The sequence below is a fragment of the Camelina sativa genome, chromosome 17 (genome assembly GCF_000633955.1).
Source record: "Camelina sativa cultivar DH55 chromosome 17, Cs, whole genome shotgun sequence".
NCBI lineage: Eukaryota > Viridiplantae > Streptophyta > Magnoliopsida > Brassicales > Brassicaceae > Camelina > Camelina sativa.
This window is the reverse complement of record NC_025701.1, coordinates 6,870,953-6,890,154: the sequence shown is the minus strand read 5'-3', so window position 1 is coordinate 6,890,154 and position 19,202 is coordinate 6,870,953. Positions and strand designations below refer to the sequence as shown.

Sequence of the window (19,202 nt, the reverse complement as noted above, 5' to 3'; positions counted from 1 at the left end):
ATTTTCTCAGGTGCTTATGAAGGGCTCTGCCTTTGTACATCAAGATTACTGTTTCCCCTATGGGAACTTTCTGTGATGTCTAAGAAAATCAGTTCTGACACCATGTCTGAGGAAGGAGTTGTGATCTGTCGTCTTTCTACCAGTGCTATGCATGTTCTGGAAAGCAAGGTTCGATCATTGGAGAAATTCTTAAGATCTAGAAGAAACCAGAGAAGGGGGCTTTATGGATGTGTTGCTGGGTTAGGAGATGTAACTGGCTCTATTTTGTATGGTACTGGTTCAGAGTTGGGAGCTACTGAGAGGAATATGGTTAGGAGCTTGTTTGGAGCATATTCCAACGGAGGTGAGTCAGCAAATAAAAGACAGCGGTTGCCGTATAGTTCTGCTGAATTGGCTGCCAGAGAGGTAAGATTTGTTGAATTCTTATAAATCTGGTGTTACTTTCTTCCTCTTTAATGGTACTGGAGTAGAAGTCATTAATTTAGTCATGCCTTCCTGCAGGTGAGGGCTATGGAGTGTATCAGGCAGTTGCTTCTCAGATCTGCAGAAGCCCTTTTCCTACTCCAACTTCTTTCTCAACATCATGTTGCTAGATTAGTTCAGGGGTTTGACACAAATTTAAAGCAAGCTTTAGTTCAGTTGACATTCCATCAACTAGTTTGTTCTGAAGAGGGTGACCAAATTGCAACAAGGCTGATATCTGCCGTGATGGAGGTACCAGCCTTTTTAAATAGCATTAGTGTCCCCTTTCTGAATGTTTTGACTCACTAATTTGAATCTGATACTATTGGGTGCCACAGTATTATACTGGCTCAGATGGCAGGGGAACAGTTGACGATATAAGCGGGCGACTACGTGAAGGTTGCCCAAGTTACTTCAAGGAGTCTGATTACAAATTCTTCTTAGCTGTTGAACGTCTTGAGAGAGCTGCTCTAACTTCAGATACTGAAGAGAAGGAGAATGTTGCTAGAGAGGCGTTCAATTTCTTGAGCAAAATCCCTGGATCTGCAGATCTCCGAACTGTCTGCAAACGTTTTGAGGAATTGAGGTTAGTTTTTCATTCAAGTAGATGCCTACACACTTGGTTGGTTCTAGTTTGTGATTTTTCGTCAATAAACCATATAGTTTTTTGTTTTTTTTTTTTGTGTGTGTTAAAGCTATTATTCTTAGTGGCAGTCAGAGAAAAGTTGTAACCTTTTAGCCTTCTAAATCGAATTTCAAAGAATACTCCAAATGTTTATTATGTAAAATGTAGTTTTAAGATAGACCGTACCTAGAAGTTTACAATTAAGCATTCGTACAAGAATAAAGTCAAGGCCCTAAGGCAAAACGGCCAGCTTAACTCAGAATCAGTTGTAATTTATACATGATTCATATTTTGTTGCTCTTTCTTTGAAGACTCCATTTTTTTGGTATTCACTCACAATAATTATCTACAGGTTCTATGAAGCTGTTGTCTGCTTGCCTTTGCAGAAGGCCCAAGCTCTTGATCCTGCTGGCGATGCTTTCAATGACCAACTTGATGCTTCCATAAGAGAGCATGCTCTTGCCCAGAGGAAACAATGCTATGAGATTATTGCCAACTCCTTGCGATCTTTAGCTAGTTCCATGCTAGACGAGGCTTCACGTAGACAATATATATGCCAGATTGTTCATCTTGGTGTGCAATCAACTGACAGAGCGTTCCGGGAGTACCTATACACGGCCATGATAGAACTGGGTCTTGAAAACGAGCTCCTGGAGTATGGAGGTCCGGATTTGGTACCTTTTCTCCAGAATGCTGGCAGTCATTCTGCATCACAGGTATGCTATTTACACGTTAGCCCTTTTAAGTTATTTCCATTGTTATGGTGTCAGGTTTTTCTATCTTATTTGTCACGTAAGGAAGGCATAACCTTAAATGTTCAGGGATTTGTCTACTTGTTAAACTAGCTAACCTCCATATTTATTAACTAGCAGACTCAGTCTGCCACCAACTGCGAGACAAAAAAATAGTCAGGTTTGGTGGTCGACACTGCAACTACTTTCTAAGAATACTTACATTTGTCTCCTCGTGCCTTAGGTTGGGGCTGTGTCTACTGGTTCATCTCCGCTGGGTCACTCAGGAACACAAATTTCATCAAATCAAGCAAAATACTTTGATCTTCTTGCGAAATACTATGTGTCAAAGAGACAGCATGTGCTTGCTGCTCACGTGCTTCTACGGCTTGCAGAGAGACGTGCTATTAGTTTAGGGGACAATCCTACCCTTGAACAAAGGTAAACCAATCTTTTATGTGTTGGATATTTCCTCAAGTCACACTATCTTGATTTTCTCACTCCCCCTTCCTTTTTCATCTCTAATGGGTTGCTGCCTTGTGAATTTAGGCGACAATACCTAAGCCACGCAGTTTTACAAGCCAAGAATGCAAGTAATAGTGATGGTTTAGTAGGTTCTGCTCAAGGTGCTTCTGACAATGAGTTGCTTGATCTGCTTGAAGGAAAACTCGCAGTTCTTCAGTTCCAAATTAAGATCAGAGACGAACTTGAAGCTATAGCTTCCAATTCCGAGTCTTCGGCTGCGATGCAGGACTCTGACCAGAACGGGACAGTACTTGATGGTGATTCTAGTGATGATTCCAGCTTAGCAAATGCAGCAACTGAAAAGGCCATGGAGCTCTCCTCCGAACTTAAAAGCGTAACACAGTTGTATAATGAATATGCTGTCCCATTTGAGCTCTGGGAGGTGAGTCCAAAAACCTTATATATATATTTTCATTTTTGAATTAGTTTTGGGCCATGTTTCTGGTTAACTGGTTTTCAAGATGTAACTATAGAAACGAGGAGAGCCTCTGTTTATCTCTATCTGTAACTTAGCTGATATTAAGTAAATTCGTAGGTTCTATTCATACTTAACCTAACTCAAAGTCGATGATCACTGTTATACGTCATGCTTAGAATTGTTGCGTTAGTATCCTAGTTTCAAAGTTGGAAAATCATAAGATCAAATTGCTGAATTTGAAAGATTCAGTGCTCGTATCTTTGACTCTTTGTGTAGGCTCTCTTTTCATTGCTTGTTTATTGTTCTGGCTTCACTCTATGCAGATCTGTCTGGAAATGCTCTACTTTGCCAACTATTCTGGTGATGCTGATTCAAGCATAATAAGAGAAACATGGGCTAGACTCATTGACCAAGCTCTTTCACAAGGTGGGATAGCTGAAGCCTGTGAAGTTCTCAAAAGAGTCGGATCACATGTATACCCTGGCGGTGGGGTTGTTTTACCCCTCGATGTTTTGTGCCTTCACCTCGAGAAAGCTGCACTTGTAAGCTCCTCCTTCTCGTTAAGATGTTGATTGAGTCCAATGGGTTATGAACTGAATTTTGAGTACATATATTGTGGAAAATTTTACAGGAGAGATCAGAGAGGGGTGAATATGTTGGGGATGAAGACATAGCTCGAGCTCTTCTGGCCGCTTGCAAAGGCGCAGCTGAACCTGTGCTTAACGCTTATGACCGTTTGCTATCCAATGCAGCCATTGTGCCATCACCAAATCTAAGGATCCGCCTCCTTAGTTCGGTTCTAGTGGTGCTCCTTGAATGGGCAATGTCTGTATTGTCAGACAGAATGGGGTCGAGTCCAACCAGCTCTTCTCTCATACTAGGCGGATCATTTGCTCTAGAGAAGAAAGCTGCTAGTAATCAAGGGGTCCGTGATAAGATCGCAAACGCTGCAAACAGGCAAGTTACTCTCTGTCATTTTTGGTTGGATTCGGTTTGGTTTTCTTACCCACTCCTTGTTTTGAAGTATATAATTAAAAATCAAGAATCCCTGAGAACCCTACAATTTTTATTCTCACAAGCAGGTATATGACGGAGGTAAGGAGACTGGCTCTGCCACCGAACAGGACGGAGTTAGTATACGCAGGTTTCAAAGAACTTGACGAATCTCTCTTAACTCCATTCTCCTTCTGATCCATCACTTTCTTCTATTTTTTCTTTTTATTTTGGATGCAATTTCACCTTTTTTAATAGGTTTTATTAGCAGCGTTCTTGTAACTTCAAAATAACACTCTTTGGGGAAATTTCCCCTTTCTTCTTCTTTAGTCTTCTCAGAGAGAATCAAAAATACGAAAAGAGAAAAAATAATTCTGTAGTTCCTCCTCTTAAAATTCGGGGGCCTTGTCTGTCAATTTTAATCTGTATTCTCTGTAACTTGACTAATTTCTTTATTGTTGTTGTTGATTAGTATTTTATTGTTGTGTACAAGACCAAGTTGATGATGTCTCACGACAAAAATAAATTAAGAACTTTTTTAGTAAATTCATTGTATTCGTATGTTAAAACTTTACAAACTTGAAAATAATGATGATTTTTCAAGATAAAGTAGCTCACAACTGGGGAGTTCTCTCTAATTCCCATAAATATAAGTATATACAACTATACTAGTATTTTTTTACTTTGACCGTTCGTGCTCCCAACGTTGGATTCCATTGCAAATTTTCATAGAACCAAAGTCGAATTTTCTGGCAGCTTTTGTTTTCTCTTTTTAGTTGATCTTTTTACCCTACCCTCGAGGAAAAAACAACAACAATAAAGAAGTAAACAGCATATGAGATTAGTTGGGTTTGACCGTGGTCCGGACTTGGGACATGTTGGGCTCATTTAAAGCTAAAAAATTATACACTATTGTCTCCCTCCCTACATTGATTTCTTCAATCATACTCCGTACACTGTGTATCTTTGGGAAAATGAATTGACATCAAATTCAACGAAAGATTAAAAAACTTCAATAACCCTCCCTCCTTCCCCTTTAAGTATACTTTTAATAAACATGAGAATATGTACACATAAGTACCCAAAAAAACTAATCTGAAATGATTTGAAATCAAAACTCGATTTTAAAAAAAAAGTGTCATTCATTGGAATGATGAGACAAGGGTTTCTAGTAGGGCTGGGCACGGGACGGGTACCCTTGAATTTTCTCCGACCCTTTACTCGTCCCGACCCTAACGGGTAACAGAAAAAATTTACTCATACTCGACCCTTAAATAACGGGTACCCGGAGAAACGGGTACCCGGTAAAAAATAGTTGACCCTTTACTCGTCCCGACCCTTTATTATTACCCGGAAAACGAGTACCCGATAAAAAAATGTTAATAATCGCAATAATAATTTTATCTTTTGAAATCCAAAAAATGAAAAGTTCATAAATTTATGCAATATATAGTTCCAAAAGTTATAAAATTACGAATTTTGAAAATAAAAATAATATATTAATTCAGTTAGGCTAAGTTGAACTTAGGTTTTAACTCTAACTCTATCAATTAATAATAAATAATAATAATAATAATACAAAATATTAACGGGTATTTACGGGTCGGGTAGCAAAACGGGTAAAGGGCCGAGTAACGTGACGGGTATTGAAAACTAAACTAATACCCTATACTCGTCCCTTACTCACGGGTAATATAATTATAATACCCTTTACTCGACCCTAAAGCTGCGGGTACCCTTTTTTTCGGGACGGGTATGAGCCGAGTAACGGATCGAGTACGGGTAACGGGTATTAGTGCCCAGGCCTAGTTTGTAGTGATATACATTTGTCGTACATGTTTGGACAAAAATGTAATGGTCCCTAATAATTTGACAACACATAACAAAATAAATACAGATGGTCCCTAATCCTCTTCAATGTAATTAACCCATAATACTAACTCCATTAAACCAGTAGTAGTAATTAACAGTGTCTCTCTCTCTCTCTCTATCGTCGTCACTCTTTTAACAACCATACATACACCCTTAAACCTCATTTAAATCCCTAGCTAGCTAAAAATGGTTCTCTTCTCTTTCGTTTGAGTGAGTGAAGTGAGGATTTTGAGATCGGAAGAAGAAATGGAGGAAAGAGGATTTATGTCACCTTCATTGACTATATCGTCGTCTTATAGAGAAGGAAGAGGAAGCAAGGGCTTGTCACGACGGAGATCGATGAGACCAAGCTTTGACGCGGATAACGAGTTCATGACCTTACTCCATGGCTCGGATCCTGTCAGAATTGAGTTAAATCGTCTGGAGAATGAAGTCAGAGGTTAGTTGATGAGATTTTGACTTTGGGGATTTGAAAAATCGTGTGTGTGACTTATGGTCTATAAATACAGATAAGGATCGGGAATTGTCTGAAGCACAAGCTGAAATCAAAGCATTGAGGTTGTCTGAACGACAAAGAGAGAAGGCTGTTGAAGAGGTTTGCTTTATATCTCATTCTTCCGTATTACTGAACTTGAGAGTGGCATTATGATAATGTTCCTATTTATAGAAGATGTGACTTTACTTTGGAATTACTTTGGAAGCTTGTCTGTGGTCTTACTTCAGTTTTTATTTGGCTGACGTTTCTGCTGTTGTAATTTTGAAGCTTACTGAAGAGTTGGGAAAGATGGTGGAAAAACTCAAACTTGTTGAAAACCTTCTTGAGAGTAAAGTATGCTTTGTTATATCTCTCGTTCTTTGATTCCTTTTTCTTTTTGTATTGATTCTGTATTTAATGATGTTGTATGTTTGTCACAGAATCTTGAAATCAAGAAGATAAATGAAGAGAAGAAGGCTTCTATGGCAGCTCAGTTTGCAGCTGAAGCCTCTCTTCGTAGGGTTCATGCTGCTCAAAAGGATGATGACATGCCTCCAATTGAAGCTATTCTTGCTCCTTTAGAGGCTGAACTGAAGCTTTCGAGACTAGAAGTATCTTCCTTCCTTTGAATCTGAAATATCTTCTTATAGCTTGATTCAACAACTTCTGGGAAATTTTAACAGCCTTCTCATTTGGTTTTACATGTTTTGAATTGTAGGTTGCTAAACTTCAAGACGACAACAGATCTTTGGACCGCCTAACCAAATCAAAAGAAGCAGCTTTGCTTGAAGCTGAAAGGACAGTTCAGTCTGCATTGGCAAAAGCTTCCATGGTTGATGATCTCCAGAATAAGAACCAAGAATTGATGAAACAGATTGAAATTTGTCAGGTATGCCCATCATTTCTTTTACACATTGGACTACCAATATCAGAGTATCTCTTCTGTTTCTTACCATGTGGTGGCCTTATTTGTTGATACATTGGTTCATATAGGAAGAAAACAGAATTATAGACAAGATGCACAGACAAAAAGTTGCAGAAGTCGAAAAGCTTATGCAGAGTGTGCGGGAGTTAGAGGAAGCTGTTCTTGCTGGTGGTGCAGCCGCAAATGCAGTCAGAGATTACCAGAGGAAATTTCAAGAAATGAATGTAATATTTCAGATATGCTTCAATAGTGCCTCAGTAACTTACTGTGTATCTTGTTAGTTAATGTTTTGGTCTTGTACTGATCATAAATTGTGGCGTTTTGTCTTTTACTAGGAAGAGAGAAAAATTCTTGAACGGGAATTGGCCCGTGCTAAGGTAAATGCAAACAGAGTTGCTACTGTAGTAGCAAATGAATGGAAAGATGCCAGCGACAAAGTGATGCCTGTAAGGCAGTGGCTCGAAGAACGTAGATTTCTGCAGGTCATTGTTGATATATATATGTAAATTCTCCTGCTGCATCAAGTTTTGAAGATTAACTAAATACTATTTCCATCCCTTTCTGTTTGGGCAGGGAGAAATGCAACAATTACGCGACAAGCTTGCCATAGCTGACCGAGCTGCAAAATCTGAAGCTCAGCTGAAGGTAAAAATCATAGCTGGGGAACATTGTTATCGTACTTTTTATTACATGGCGTTACTTTTAAGATTGCTGCTTTTACTTATTTTTAGGAGAAATTTCTACTGCGGCTTAGAGTGTTAGAAGAGAGTTTAAAGAGGCCTACAAGCAGCAGCAACAGAGGCACATCTATTGTTAGAAGTGCGAGCAACGGGCCTACTCGAAGACAGTCCCTTAGTGGAGCCGAAACGAGTCCAAAAGTTACATCAAATGGCTCTTTGACCAAGAGAACACCAAGTTCTCAGCTGAGATCATTGACTCCTAGTGCGAGCTCTGTATTGAAGCATGCTAAAGGAACATCCAGATCATTCGATGGAGGCACCAGACCGTTGGATAGAAGTAAACTGCTAATAAATGGACCGAGATCAAATCATCCTTTGAACCACCAGTCTGCCGAAGGAACCAACAGAGGCGAGTCACCTAGCTCAGTAAAAGGGGAAGAAGAACCAGATGACAAGTCAACAAATAATGATAGCGTCCCAGGTGTCTTATACGATTTGCTGCAGAAAGAGGTCATAACATTAAGAAAAGCTGCTCATGAAAAGGACCAGAGCCTGAGGGACAAGGACGAAGCTATTGAGGTCAATTAGTTTTGGTCTTCTCCTATTATATTGTAGCTTTTAAATGATTTTTATAGAGTCTAAATATTTGGGATGTGAACTTTTTTAGATGTTGGCCAAGAAGGTTGAAACATTAACAAAGGCGATGGAAGTTGAGGCAAAGAAGATGCGAAGAGAAGTAGCTGTAATGGGGAAAGAAGTTGCTGCAATGCGTGTGGATAAAGGACAACAAGATAGTAAAACCAGACGCCCCTCGGTCTCAAAAGGATCTTCAAACACTGCTCAACTTCTTACTGGAAGGTAATCATCATATCATCATATCATCATATACAATGAGCTTTATCTAGCATACATCGTCAAATGTCACTTTTGTTTACGCATTTCATCTTTTGTAGAGTATCTGGACGAACTGGGATGACGAGGAGCACACCCTGATAAACTAATATAATGGAACAATTCGATCACTCACTGCCTGATCTCTGCGGCTTGTGCGAAATTGAGGAAAGTGATTCAAAAGGCCGAAAGAGAAAAACCATGTACCGAACCCCGATTTGATTTGGTGTGTGCTTCTTCTCTGAAGTATATACCAACATTTCAAGCTAAAGGGAGTAGTTGACTTCACTTGGCTGATATATTTTGTGTTATGTATAGTAGGAGAGGTAGGGTTATTGGTTTATGTAACATTTTAAGCTTTTACTGTGTGATTGTTTTGTGTGTGTCACTCTCCCTCCCCTTAGTTAATATTAATATTCTTGTTAACCTAACTCAGTTAGAGTATTTGGTAGCCTAATAAAGAACTGATCAAACCCAAAAATGCTTAACAAAATTTGAAAGAGTTAAACGCACATAACCACATGAATTGAACCGGCTCCGTATCATTGACCAACCGGTACGCGCATCGCAACGTGGGACTAAATTAATAATTAATATTTTCACTTTGGGGCCAAAAGTATCCAATATTTGAAAGCGTGGTCCTACTTTTTTTGGTTTGAAATTGCTTCCCATTACCGTTCTGCTCCTTTCGGTTCTTTTCTCTTTATTTTTTTCCACCAGATTCATCAAATCTCATCCACCGCCGCGAGAGAGAGACAGAGTAAAGTACTCACCACCGTAAATTCCGAATCCACCATCCGATCAACCGTATTGTATTGTCGTCAGATCTAGATCTGAGCGGGCCGTGAGAGATTCTCTGGATCTGTGATACGTTCCAGGAAAAAATGGCGACAATGAAGAGTTTGATAGGGCTGATAAATAAAATCCAGAGGGCATGTACTGTCCTCGGAGATCATGGCGGTGAAGGAATGTCTCTTTGGGAAGCTCTCCCAACCGTCGCTGTCGTTGGTGGCCAGGTTTTGATCTCTTTTCTATTGGAAACTTAAACACATTTTGGTATCTTAAGATCCGATCTAACTTCTTCGCCTCTTTAATAATCCCCTTACGTTTCTGATTTCTTATTTTTGATGTTTGGATCAGAGTTCTGGAAAATCTTCAGTTCTAGAAAGTGTTGTGGGAAGAGACTTCCTCCCTCGTGGATCTGGTAAGGCGTCGGATGTTTTGGAATTGAAATCTAGGTTAAATTTTGTGTTCTCCGGAGCATTACATGAACATTTTTGAGTACCTCGAAGAACCTTCACATTAGCTCCTCATTACTGTGCCTTGTGAATAATGTTTCATTGATGTTGATTCTCTTAGATCCTTTTGACTCTCTGTGTTGGAGTGCTCATCGAAATCGATACCATTTGATTAATTAGGTATCGTTACGAGGAGGCCATTGGTGTTGCAGCTTCACAAGACTGAAGAAGGGACGACTGAGTACGCTGAGTTTCTTCATGCTCCTAAGAAGAAATTTGCTGATTTTGGTAGGTTTGGTTGATTGTTGCATGGGGAAATCTAATTGTCAATGAAATATGTAATATGAAGCTATTTGCTGGAAACTAATAAGTGTTCTTCTCTTTTCAGCTGCTGTGCGGAAGGAGATTGAGGATGAAACTGATCGTATTACTGGGAAGTCGAAACAAATCTCAAACATTCCAATCCAGCTGAGCATATATTCTCCTAATGGTTTGTTCTTAAGACAACATTTCTTGGAATGCATCCCTATTGTTAATACTCAGTAAATTTCCTATATTGTTGACACCAGCAGTAATGAGTAAAACGTAGTAGGATTAGATTTGAAGATTCCAATTTTGCTAACCTCTTTCTTGTTACTTTGAATTCTCACTTTACGCTTTTCTCTACAGTTGTTAATCTGACGCTCATAGATCTTCCGGGTTTGACAAAGGTTGCTGTAGGTAAGAGTTTGATATGCTATATCCTTGTTTCTTTTATCTAGTAACCTGTGCTTAAACAATTCAACTGACATGAATGTTATTCTTGTAGAGGGACAACCGGATAGTATCGTCCAAGACATTGAAAATATGGTCCGCTCTTATGTCGAGAAGGTCAGTCTTCTTTCTAAGCTATTGCTGAGAAGGTTTCGACAATTTTTTTATCTATTTTCAGCCAAGTTGAACAAAAGAATGCATTTGGTCATCATCGTTCACAATAATGTTAACTTTGGAAGCTTATCCATGAATTGTTTTAACTGCAGCCAAATTGCATCATATTGGCTATTTCTCCAGCTAATCAAGATATTGCTACTTCAGATGCTATAAAACTTGCTAGAGAAGTTGATCCCACAGGTACGACCAAGATGTAGTTTCCTAGTAGCTGGTAGGTAGTGATTTTTTACACTCCACAGCATTTTCTTGATCCTCTAATATATTTCTGTAGGCGAAAGGACTTTTGGAGTTGCAACCAAGCTTGATATCATGGACAAAGGAACAGATTGTTTAGATGTAAGGGTCTTTCCTTATATCTGCACCCTGGGGTCTCAACTAATTCAGTTACTTGTTTAAATTACTTTGACACCTCTTTTATCTATATGATGAAGGTTCTTGAGGGAAGGTCGTACCGTTTGCAACATCCCTGGGTTGGAATTGTGAATCGCTCACAGGCTGATATCAATAAAAGGGTTGATATGATTGCTGCACGTAGAAAAGAGCGTGAATATTTTGAAACAAGCCCTGAATACGGGCACTTAGCCAGTAGAATGGGATCAGAATATCTAGCAAAACTCTTGTCTCAGGTACCCTTAGGATTTACTCGCACAGATCTAATTTAAATTAAAGCTTCATTGTATGGCTTTGTCTTTCTTACTTCTTTGTTTTTCTCTCTATTAGCACTTAGAGACTGTTATCAGGCAGAAAATTCCCAGTATTGTTGCTTTGATCAACAAAAGCATCGATGAGATAAATGCAGAGCTGGATAAAATTGGAAGACCCATTGCAGTAGATTCAGGAGTAAGATTTTAAACCATTATGTAATTGATATTGAGAGTTGCATCAGAATCGTATGGTTAGTCACACACCAAATATATGATTCCAGGCCCAACTTTACACAATTTTGGAACTCTGCCGGGCATTTGATCGTGTCTTTAAGGAGCATTTGGATGGAGGGTAAGTGATTTAGTTATTGCTTCTTATTTGTATAGTTCATAAATTGTTGTCGGTATACTTTTACGATGTGATTTTGATGATCAATTTGGAGGCTATAAATGTTTTCAAAAGATAGTGGCGTTTCCAGAGTAATATGCTGCCCTATAATGAGTCTTTAGTTTGCTAATCTTCTAGTTAGTTTCCAGAATAAGGATGTCGAGTTTTAGTAAATTATTACAACAATGACCTTTTCATAGATGTATGCCAGAAAATGCTTCACATAATTTCACAATGTAGGTCCGTTAAAGTTGGTCTTCTTACATTTATTATGTTGTTTGTATCAGACGACCTGGTGGAGACCGAATTTATGGAGTTTTCGACCATCAATTACCAGCAGCCTTAAAGAAACTTCCCTTTGATCGACATCTCTCTACCAAAAATGTTCAGAAGGTTGTTTCAGAAGCAGATGGTTATCAACCACATCTTATTGCTCCTGAACAAGGATACAGAAGGCTCATTGATGGATCCATAAGCTATTTCAAAGGACCAGCTGAAGCCACTGTCGATGCAGTATGCGTCCAAAAAAATTTAGATTCCTTTACTTTTGAGGCTTAAGTTTCAGTAAATTGACTATATTCTTGATTACTGTTTGATATTTCCTAGGTGCATTTCGTATTGAAGGAGCTGGTCAGAAAGTCAATTTCAGAAACAGAGGTAAGAACTGAGAAGAGGCCTTTTGGTTTTGACTTTTGAGAACTCCTCCTAGCTCTTTACTGTTTCAATCTCAAAATGCCATTGTTATGTTTATCAGGAACTGAAGCGATTCCCGACTCTAGCAGGCGATATAGCAGCTGCTGCAAATGAAGCCCTCGAAAGATTCAGAGACGAGAGTAGGAAAACGGTTCTTCGTCTGGTGGACATGGAATCCAGCTACCTTACGGTTGAATTCTTCAGGAAACTTCACCTAGAACCCGAGAAAGAGAAACCAAATCCAAGGAATGCCCCAGCACCAAATGCAGACCCTTACTCTGATAATCACTTCAGAAAGATCGGTAAGTGTCTCTCGCCTCCCTTTCCTTATCAATGAGACATATCAAGGCTTTGTTTGTTGACTTTGGATAACTCAGGATCCAACGTGAGTGCATACATAAACATGGTCTGTGACACATTGAGAAACTCTCTTCCCAAAGCTGTTGTTTACTGCCAAGTTAGAGAAGCTAAGAGATCGCTCCTCAACTTCTTCTACGCTCAAGTAGGCAGGAAAGAGGTAAAGAATATTGTTATAACTCCTCTTTTGGTTGCTTGAGAGAAAATTCGCAAACCGAGAATAATGTTAAATCAATAATGGTGCAGAAGGAGAAGCTGGGAGCGATGTTGGACGAAGACCCACAGCTGATGGAACGAAGAGGGACACTAGCCAAACGACTCGAACTTTACAAACAAGCTAGAGACGACATCGATGCTGTGGCTTGGAAGTAACGGGGTTTGTTAAGCACTACTATTCTTTATATTGTTGATTTCTTTTGTTCGTGTGGGCACTGCATTATAGTAATAGGTATGTTGGGAGTTGTAACTTCCAATCCACACAAACTCACACAGGATTACTCATGTTTTCTTGGGTCTGCTAATTTCTATCACAACTTTCCCACTTTTTTTTTTTGTCTGTATCTTCGATTCTTGAATACTGTTTAGAACAGTTGAGACATATTTGAAGTTGCACGCTTTTTACATTTTTAGACAAAAGGATGAAAGTTATGAACTTTTTATATATGGAAGAATTTGACCGGCGGTTCATATTCTACTGCTCTCCTTTAGGATCACTATCCAAATCCAGTTCCAAGTATGAAAAAATGAATAGACCACAAAGAAAGCCTATTTTTCTTGAAAAGTCCAATATATATTTTTCATTAAGAAAGAACCAAACTTATCAAACCATTTCTTCTGTCGCGAACAATAATAGTCGTTAGAACTAAATTTCCACTCAGAGCGAACAGATGAAAGTATATACAGTACACACGTAAGCGGAAACCATATAGACGGGTTGTTTGTTATACAATTCAATAATGGCTTAGTGGCATAGGACTCTCCATATGTTAGACACGTCTCAAATTTAACAAGGAAACTTAAACTTAAGTCATAGTGCTTTTAAATGCAATGGTTTTTTAACTAACGATCAGCCTGCTTCACAATTCACATGGATGATGGATCATTTGAAAATAGATGAAAAAACATGCACAAGTATCGGTAGTTAGTAAATACTTAAAGATTTGGGGATGTACGAGTAAAAGTCATAAAATCATCACAGCCTGTGTTAGGGGTACTGTTTAAATCGTCAAAGTAGTAATAACAAAAGACAAGTCAAAAAACAGAGATAGGTTCAACTTCCAGCTGCCCAATTTATTGCAGCGAATTAAGGGGCAATGATTTTTTTCTTTTTCTATCCACTTTACCGTAGAGGAAATTGCCAAATAGTTTGTCTATTCTGTCTTCGTGTGGCTTCTTTGGGTCTCTGTCAACATCAAAGCTATTTACTTTTTCAACAGACTTTATCGTGCGTCTGTACGGACCACAAAAGACTCTCTCTCTCTCTCTCTCTCTCTCTCTCTCTCTCTCTCTCTCTCTTTATATCTCTGAGAGAGTTTTGAGGATCTGATGAGAGCCAAAAAGATCATGGAGGAAAGCCAAGAACTTGCTGCCTTGACCCAGTTGAAAAAATCCGTCGAGAAACTCTCTTCTTCCACTGAGGTAAATCCGATTCGACGCTTTTAGTTTCCATTACCTTAAAGGTTGTTTGTATCTTTTGGCCCTCTCTGTTTTCCTCTTCTTTTATTTATTTATGCGTTTCACTGTCACTGTCTCGTTAGAATGTATCTTTTGGAATTCATTAGGTTGGAGCCTCACATCGTAAACCCTAACAGTAGTCAGTAGAGAAAGTTTAGTAAAAAGGCATTCAAAGTCAGAAGATCTAAGCCATGTGTGTGTGTTTTTCCCCTGTTTTGTTTTTGTTGTTTCCATTGAAGGGATATGAGGATCCGACACTGATGAGGTTCCTGGTGGCAAGATCAATGGACCCAAACAAGGCAGCAAAGATGTTTGTAGATTGGCGAAAATGGAGAGCCTCCATGGTTCCTCCTACTGGGATCCCTGACTTGGAAGTGAAAGATGAATTGGAATTCAAAAAGATCTGTCTTCAGGGTCCAACCAAATCAGGACACCCTATGGTGCTTGTCATAACCTCTAAGCATTTTCCTGCTAAGGATCAAGCTAAATTCAAGAGTAATCACCTCTCTCACTTGTTTAAGACTTTTGACTTATCATTGGATAATTACACTCTTCATTGAGTAGATAAGTATTAACTAAAAAGAATCCATATTATGTGTGATTCTTTTTAGTTGATTCTTGAGATTAGTAACTATAAACTAATCTTTTATGTGTTTGTTGTTTGCAGAGTTCTGTGTTTATTGTCTAGACAAAACAATTGCAAGGTGTTTACACATTACTCAAAACCAAAACACTTCAAAAACATCTTGATCTTCCCGTTGTTTCCTCGATTTACAAGCTTTTTGGTTTATATGTTTTAGTGGCATCAAAGGCAAAGAAGTAGGAGATGAGAAGTTGGTTGCCGTTATTGATCTGGCAAACATTACATACAAGAACCTTGATGCTCGTGGATTGATCACCGCCTTTCAATTCTTACAAGTAAGCATCTCCCCCTCTTTCTAATACAATAATATGTGTAGATTATACCAAAAAAAAGAGTCACATCTTTTAAATATTGGGAGAATGTTTTTATTTCTCTAGTCTTACTACCCGGAACGCCTTGAGAAATGCTACATCTTGCATATGCCTGGATTCTTTGTGACCGTTTGGAAATTTGTCTGCCGTTTTCTAGAGAAAGCAACTCAGGAAAAGGTTTGATCTTTAATCCTCTCTTGATGTATCTCCTATCTCCACTATGATCAAGACATAATTGTTCTGTTTTTGTTGATGTTGTATAGATTGTGATAGTAACTAGTGGAGAAGAACAGAGAAAATTCGAGGAGGAGATTGGAGTCGAGGCTTTACCGGAAGAATACGGTGGCCAAGCTAAGCTCACACTAATCCAAGATGTTGTTCTTCCTCAGACTACTCCAGTAGCTATACCAAACAATAATGTTTAACTCTAATAGTCTTTGGGAGTATTAACCTGAAAACCCTAAACCCTCCTTTAATCTATTGGACTATTATTATTTATTTTCCTACTCCTTGAGTATTTTATTCAGTAAGAGAATTTAGAACAATAATTTACAAATAAAGCAATTAAAACATGAGAAAGATGTGTGAATATATATCAATCTGCTGACTGCTTTTGTGATTGCTTTTGCTTATCCTTCCTTCCTATTCACATCAAAAGTAAGAAGAATGCAAAACACATTGAAACTTGAAAGAATACTAAGGATACAACATGGTTGATACCTAGTTTGGTCAGGAATCACAAGACCACACTAACATTTAGAAACAATAATGTCTCTTGTTGCAAGAAGCTATAGGTGTCCTTAGTAGAATAATATAGTTAGCATATACAAAGAACTTTTCAACAACTTTATATTTCCAAAAGAAGAAAATGAAACACATGAGAAAGTTGTGTGAATATACTCAATCTGGTAAATGACCAATTTCAAACATCCTGCTGTTTCTATTTCTTAAGTTAAAAAACCCTGCCGTTTTGACTTTTAAAGATGTTGGTTAACTCCACTAACAACAACAACACTCTTAAAGTCCCAAACTTTTTCTATCACAGCCGCCTCCCAAAATCTCTCACACTCCTTCTCTCTCCCTCACGGCGGCGACAATGGCGACGTTCACTCACCAAACCACACAAACCCATTTCCTCTCTCGTCTCCCTCTCAAAGCTAAACCCAGAAGAGCCTACGCGTCAAGGGTCAAAATGTCTCTCCAAGAATCCGCGCCATCTCTCGCCGTCGTTGGCGTCACCGGAGCCGTCGGACAAGAATTCCTCTCCGTCTTATCCGATCGAGACTTCCCTTACAGCTCCGTCAAGATGCTCGCGTCGAAACGATCCGCCGGGAAACGCGTCGCCTTCGACGGCCGAGACTACACGGTTGAGGAGCTCACTGCGGAGAGCTTCGATGGAGTAGACATCGCTTTGTTCAGTGCCGGTGGATCTATAAGCAAGGAGTTTGGTCCTTTAGCGGCGGAGAAAGGAACCATCGTTGTTGATAACAGCTCTGCGTTTCGAATGGTTGAAGGAGTCCCACTTGTGATTCCTGAAGTGAATCCTGAAGCAATGAAAGGGATTAAAGTTGGAATGGGGAAAGGTGCTTTGATTGCTAACCCTAATTGCTCCACCATTATCTGTTTGATGGCTGTTACGCCTCTTCATCATCACGCAAAGGTTTGATTTTTATCTTACTGAAATCTAAAATCCAATTTGAAGGGTATGTAGAATCAAATGGGAACCATGAAAGTGTGATTTTTGAATAATGTTTTCGATTGGTTCTAATAGGTGAAGAGAATGGTGGTTAGTACATATCAAGCAGCTAGTGGTGCTGGTGCTGCAGCTATGGAAGAGCTTATTCAGCAGACTCGCGAGGTTTTGTTTCTGTTTCAGTCTTCTTTGATTGAAATTGTTTAATGATTGTGCTGAGTAGTGATTCTGCTTCTTCTTCTTCTTTTGCATTGTTGTGTGTTCTTAGGTTCTAGAGGGTAAACCTCCGACTTGTAACATCTTCGGACAGCAGGTGATTGCTCAATTTGCTTATATAATTTGCTTTTACTTTTTCGAATGTGTTGATTTTGAAATCCCTTTTGTGTAATTTGATTGTTTTAATGTTGGTCTGCAGTATGCATTTAACTTGTTTTCGCATAATGCTCCTATTCTTGAAAACGGTTACAACGAGGAGGAAATGAAACTTGTCAAGGAGACAAGGAAGATCTGGGTGAGTGGGTTTCATTTCACAAAACTTGAGATTTTGTTTTGTGTTCATTTCACTGTGTTCTTCTGTCCAAAATTGTTGAGTGTGTTTAGAAGTCTCTCACCACTTTCTTGCTCTTGACAGAATGACACAGAAGTCAAAGTAACAGCAACGTGTATACGTGTTCCAGTTATGCGTGCTCATGCAGAGAGTGTAAATCTCCAGTTTGAGAGCCCTCTCGATGAGGTAATATAATACTCATGAAACTTGTTTTGTACTGAATCAGTGTTTCAAGTTCTTGAAGCATCGGTGTTCTGTGTTTCCTAATGATTTTAGTCACTGATAGAGCAATCTGAATCATGGCTATAACATCCTTCTATTGTCAATTTTATTCTATTATTTTACAAGGAATCATATACCCGTCGAGTAATGTGGAGCTGCATAAGTAGGCTGTGATAGTTCTCTAGGCATCTGCAGAGTTAAACCCTCATGTTATTCTCTAGACTTGTTTTGTGATTCTTCTTGTGCAATTAAAAGAAGTTTATGATCAAGTTTGTGTTTGAGGTTATAACGGTGTTTTTAACTGTAATTTAACAGAACACAGCAAGGGAGATCCTGAAGAAAGCACCTGGAGTATATATAATAGACGACCGTGCTTCTAATACTTTCCCTACTCCACTAGATGTCTCAAACAAAGACGATGTCGCCGTTGGTAGGATCAGGCGAGACGTGTCTCAGGATGGCAATTTCGGGTAAAGTCTCACTCTTTCTATTGAATTTGAAGCAAATGAGTTTGTTTTTTCTTCTTTCAGTTTGGTTAAAAAAGACACAACTTAATGAATTCAGGCTGGACATATTCGTCTGCGGAGATCAAATACGGAAAGGAGCTGCTCTGAATGCTGTTCAGATCGCTGAGATGCTTCTCTGAATTTGAATCCCCCCTCACTGTGCTTCTTCTGAATTCTTGACAAAGGGGATCACTGTATTATTATCAGAGAGAGAGATTTGAGCCAAGAATTTGTCTCATTATTTCTTTTTTGTTTTCGAGGGTATTCTTCTACTTGACCAAATTTTGTTACTTTCAAATTCATAAAGTTGTTCTCTGAAATCTGAAAACTCATCCCCACGCTTGAACCCTGTTAATTTCCCGGTTCGAATTTGTACCGGCTTGGTTAATCGAAGAAACAATTACTGTAGGTTAGGGGATTGCTTTAGAATGGTCACATTTTCAGATTGCTGTGGAATGGTCACAGTCACAGAGAATTAATTTGGGCTCTCAACAATTATTGTAGGCACTCAACTACTAACTGGTCCCACATTGTCCTTCCTTTTCACTTTGATGATAGTTATTAGTTACGATAGTACGATTGCAAATATTTTATTTACTTGTTTATGTTTAGTTGCCCAAAATATTTATCATCAAATCCTAAAAAGAACTCCTTCGTTACTAAGATTTGTATATTTTTTCGTTAACGAATATACTTACTTCCTTTTTTAAAGGCTCTTTTAAACAAATCCTGATCAAATCGTTCAACAGTTGCATTCAT

General features: G+C 38.8%; 5 protein-coding genes across 8 annotated transcripts in view; all 5 read left to right on the top strand.

Moving 5' to 3' along the window:
- LOC104755791 (nuclear pore complex protein NUP155) overlaps positions 1-4,233 on the top strand; it is a 10,161-nt gene extending 5,928 nt beyond the window's left edge. For all 4 annotated transcript variants that reach the window (XM_019239498.1, XM_010478256.2, XM_010478258.2 and 1 more), the window contains exons 7-15: positions 11-405; positions 502-714; positions 801-1,048; positions 1,440-1,803; positions 2,063-2,259; positions 2,368-2,725; positions 3,085-3,303; positions 3,393-3,718; positions 3,844-4,233. In XM_019239498.1, the coding sequence (XP_019095043.1) occupies positions 11-405; positions 502-714; positions 801-1,048; positions 1,440-1,803; positions 2,063-2,259; positions 2,368-2,725; positions 3,085-3,303; positions 3,393-3,718; positions 3,844-3,952 (2,429 nt within the window). In that variant the 3' untranslated portion in view covers positions 3,953-4,233. The remainder of the gene's footprint in view (positions 1-10; positions 406-501; positions 715-800; positions 1,049-1,439; positions 1,804-2,062; positions 2,260-2,367; positions 2,726-3,084; positions 3,304-3,392; positions 3,719-3,843) is intronic.
- LOC104755790 (microtubule-associated protein 70-4) lies at positions 5,666-8,985 on the top strand. Its single transcript, XM_010478255.2, has 11 exons — positions 5,666-6,065; positions 6,136-6,221; positions 6,390-6,455; positions 6,542-6,712; positions 6,820-6,990; positions 7,095-7,250; positions 7,362-7,508; positions 7,600-7,671; positions 7,758-8,285; positions 8,374-8,564; positions 8,660-8,985. Exons 1-11 carry the CDS (start codon positions 5,873-5,875, stop codon positions 8,697-8,699), a joined length of 1,821 nt encoding a protein of 606 aa, XP_010476557.1. The 5' UTR covers positions 5,666-5,872; the 3' UTR covers positions 8,700-8,985.
- On the top strand, positions 9,278-13,508 carry LOC104755789 (dynamin-related protein 1C). Its single transcript, XM_010478254.2, has 16 exons — positions 9,278-9,613; positions 9,738-9,801; positions 10,016-10,123; positions 10,224-10,325; positions 10,505-10,555; positions 10,644-10,705; positions 10,855-10,945; positions 11,037-11,101; positions 11,197-11,391; positions 11,486-11,605; positions 11,691-11,761; positions 12,085-12,310; positions 12,404-12,454; positions 12,552-12,792; positions 12,868-13,007; positions 13,094-13,508. The coding sequence occupies exons 1-16, from the start codon at positions 9,482-9,484 to the stop codon at positions 13,217-13,219; spliced, it is 1,845 nt and encodes a 614-aa protein (XP_010476556.1). The 5' UTR covers positions 9,278-9,481; the 3' UTR covers positions 13,220-13,508.
- Positions 14,246-16,047, top strand: LOC104755788 (CRAL-TRIO domain-containing protein YKL091C-like). The gene is made up of 6 exons (XM_010478253.2): positions 14,246-14,485; positions 14,761-15,016; positions 15,189-15,225; positions 15,322-15,439; positions 15,542-15,652; positions 15,739-16,047. The coding sequence occupies exons 1-6, from the start codon at positions 14,393-14,395 to the stop codon at positions 15,898-15,900; spliced, it is 777 nt and encodes a 258-aa protein (XP_010476555.1). The 5' UTR covers positions 14,246-14,392; the 3' UTR covers positions 15,901-16,047.
- Positions 16,504-18,783, top strand: LOC104755787 (aspartate-semialdehyde dehydrogenase). The gene is made up of 7 exons (XM_010478251.2): positions 16,504-17,135; positions 17,247-17,333; positions 17,437-17,481; positions 17,584-17,679; positions 17,800-17,901; positions 18,253-18,407; positions 18,502-18,783. Exons 1-7 carry the CDS (start codon positions 16,572-16,574, stop codon positions 18,581-18,583), a joined length of 1,131 nt encoding a protein of 376 aa, XP_010476553.1. The 5' UTR covers positions 16,504-16,571; the 3' UTR covers positions 18,584-18,783.

Bases quoted from the DNA above. Each gene is read 5' to 3' on its own strand.
- LOC104755790 (XM_010478255.2), top strand. From the start codon at position 5,873: ATGGAGGAAAGAGGATTTATGTCACCTTCATTGACTATATCGTCGTCT. The intron at 7,672-7,757 runs GTAAAAATCATA...ACTTATTTTTAG, and splicing joins AATCTGAAGCTCAGCTGAAG to GAGAAATTTCTACTGCGGCT. The intron at 8,286-8,373 runs GTCAATTAGTTT...GAACTTTTTTAG, and splicing joins ACAAGGACGAAGCTATTGAG to ATGTTGGCCAAGAAGGTTGA.
- LOC104755789 (XM_010478254.2), top strand. From the start codon at position 9,482: ATGGCGACAATGAAGAGTTTGATAGGGCTGATAAATAAAATCCAGAGG. The intron at 9,614-9,737 runs GTTTTGATCTCT...TGTTTGGATCAG, and splicing joins TCGCTGTCGTTGGTGGCCAG to AGTTCTGGAAAATCTTCAGT. The intron at 12,793-12,867 runs GTAAGTGTCTCT...TGGATAACTCAG, and splicing joins TAATCACTTCAGAAAGATCG to GATCCAACGTGAGTGCATAC.
- LOC104755788 (XM_010478253.2), top strand. From the start codon at position 14,393: ATGAGAGCCAAAAAGATCATGGAGGAAAGCCAAGAACTTGCTGCCTTG. The intron at 14,486-14,760 runs GTAAATCCGATT...TTTCCATTGAAG, and splicing joins AACTCTCTTCTTCCACTGAG to GGATATGAGGATCCGACACT. The intron at 15,440-15,541 runs GTAAGCATCTCC...TTATTTCTCTAG, and splicing joins CCGCCTTTCAATTCTTACAA to TCTTACTACCCGGAACGCCT.
- LOC104755787 (XM_010478251.2), top strand. From the start codon at position 16,572: ATGGCGACGTTCACTCACCAAACCACACAAACCCATTTCCTCTCTCGT. The intron at 17,334-17,436 runs GTTTTGTTTCTG...GTGTGTTCTTAG, and splicing joins TTATTCAGCAGACTCGCGAG to GTTCTAGAGGGTAAACCTCC. The intron at 17,902-18,252 runs GTAATATAATAC...GTAATTTAACAG, and splicing joins TTGAGAGCCCTCTCGATGAG to AACACAGCAAGGGAGATCCT.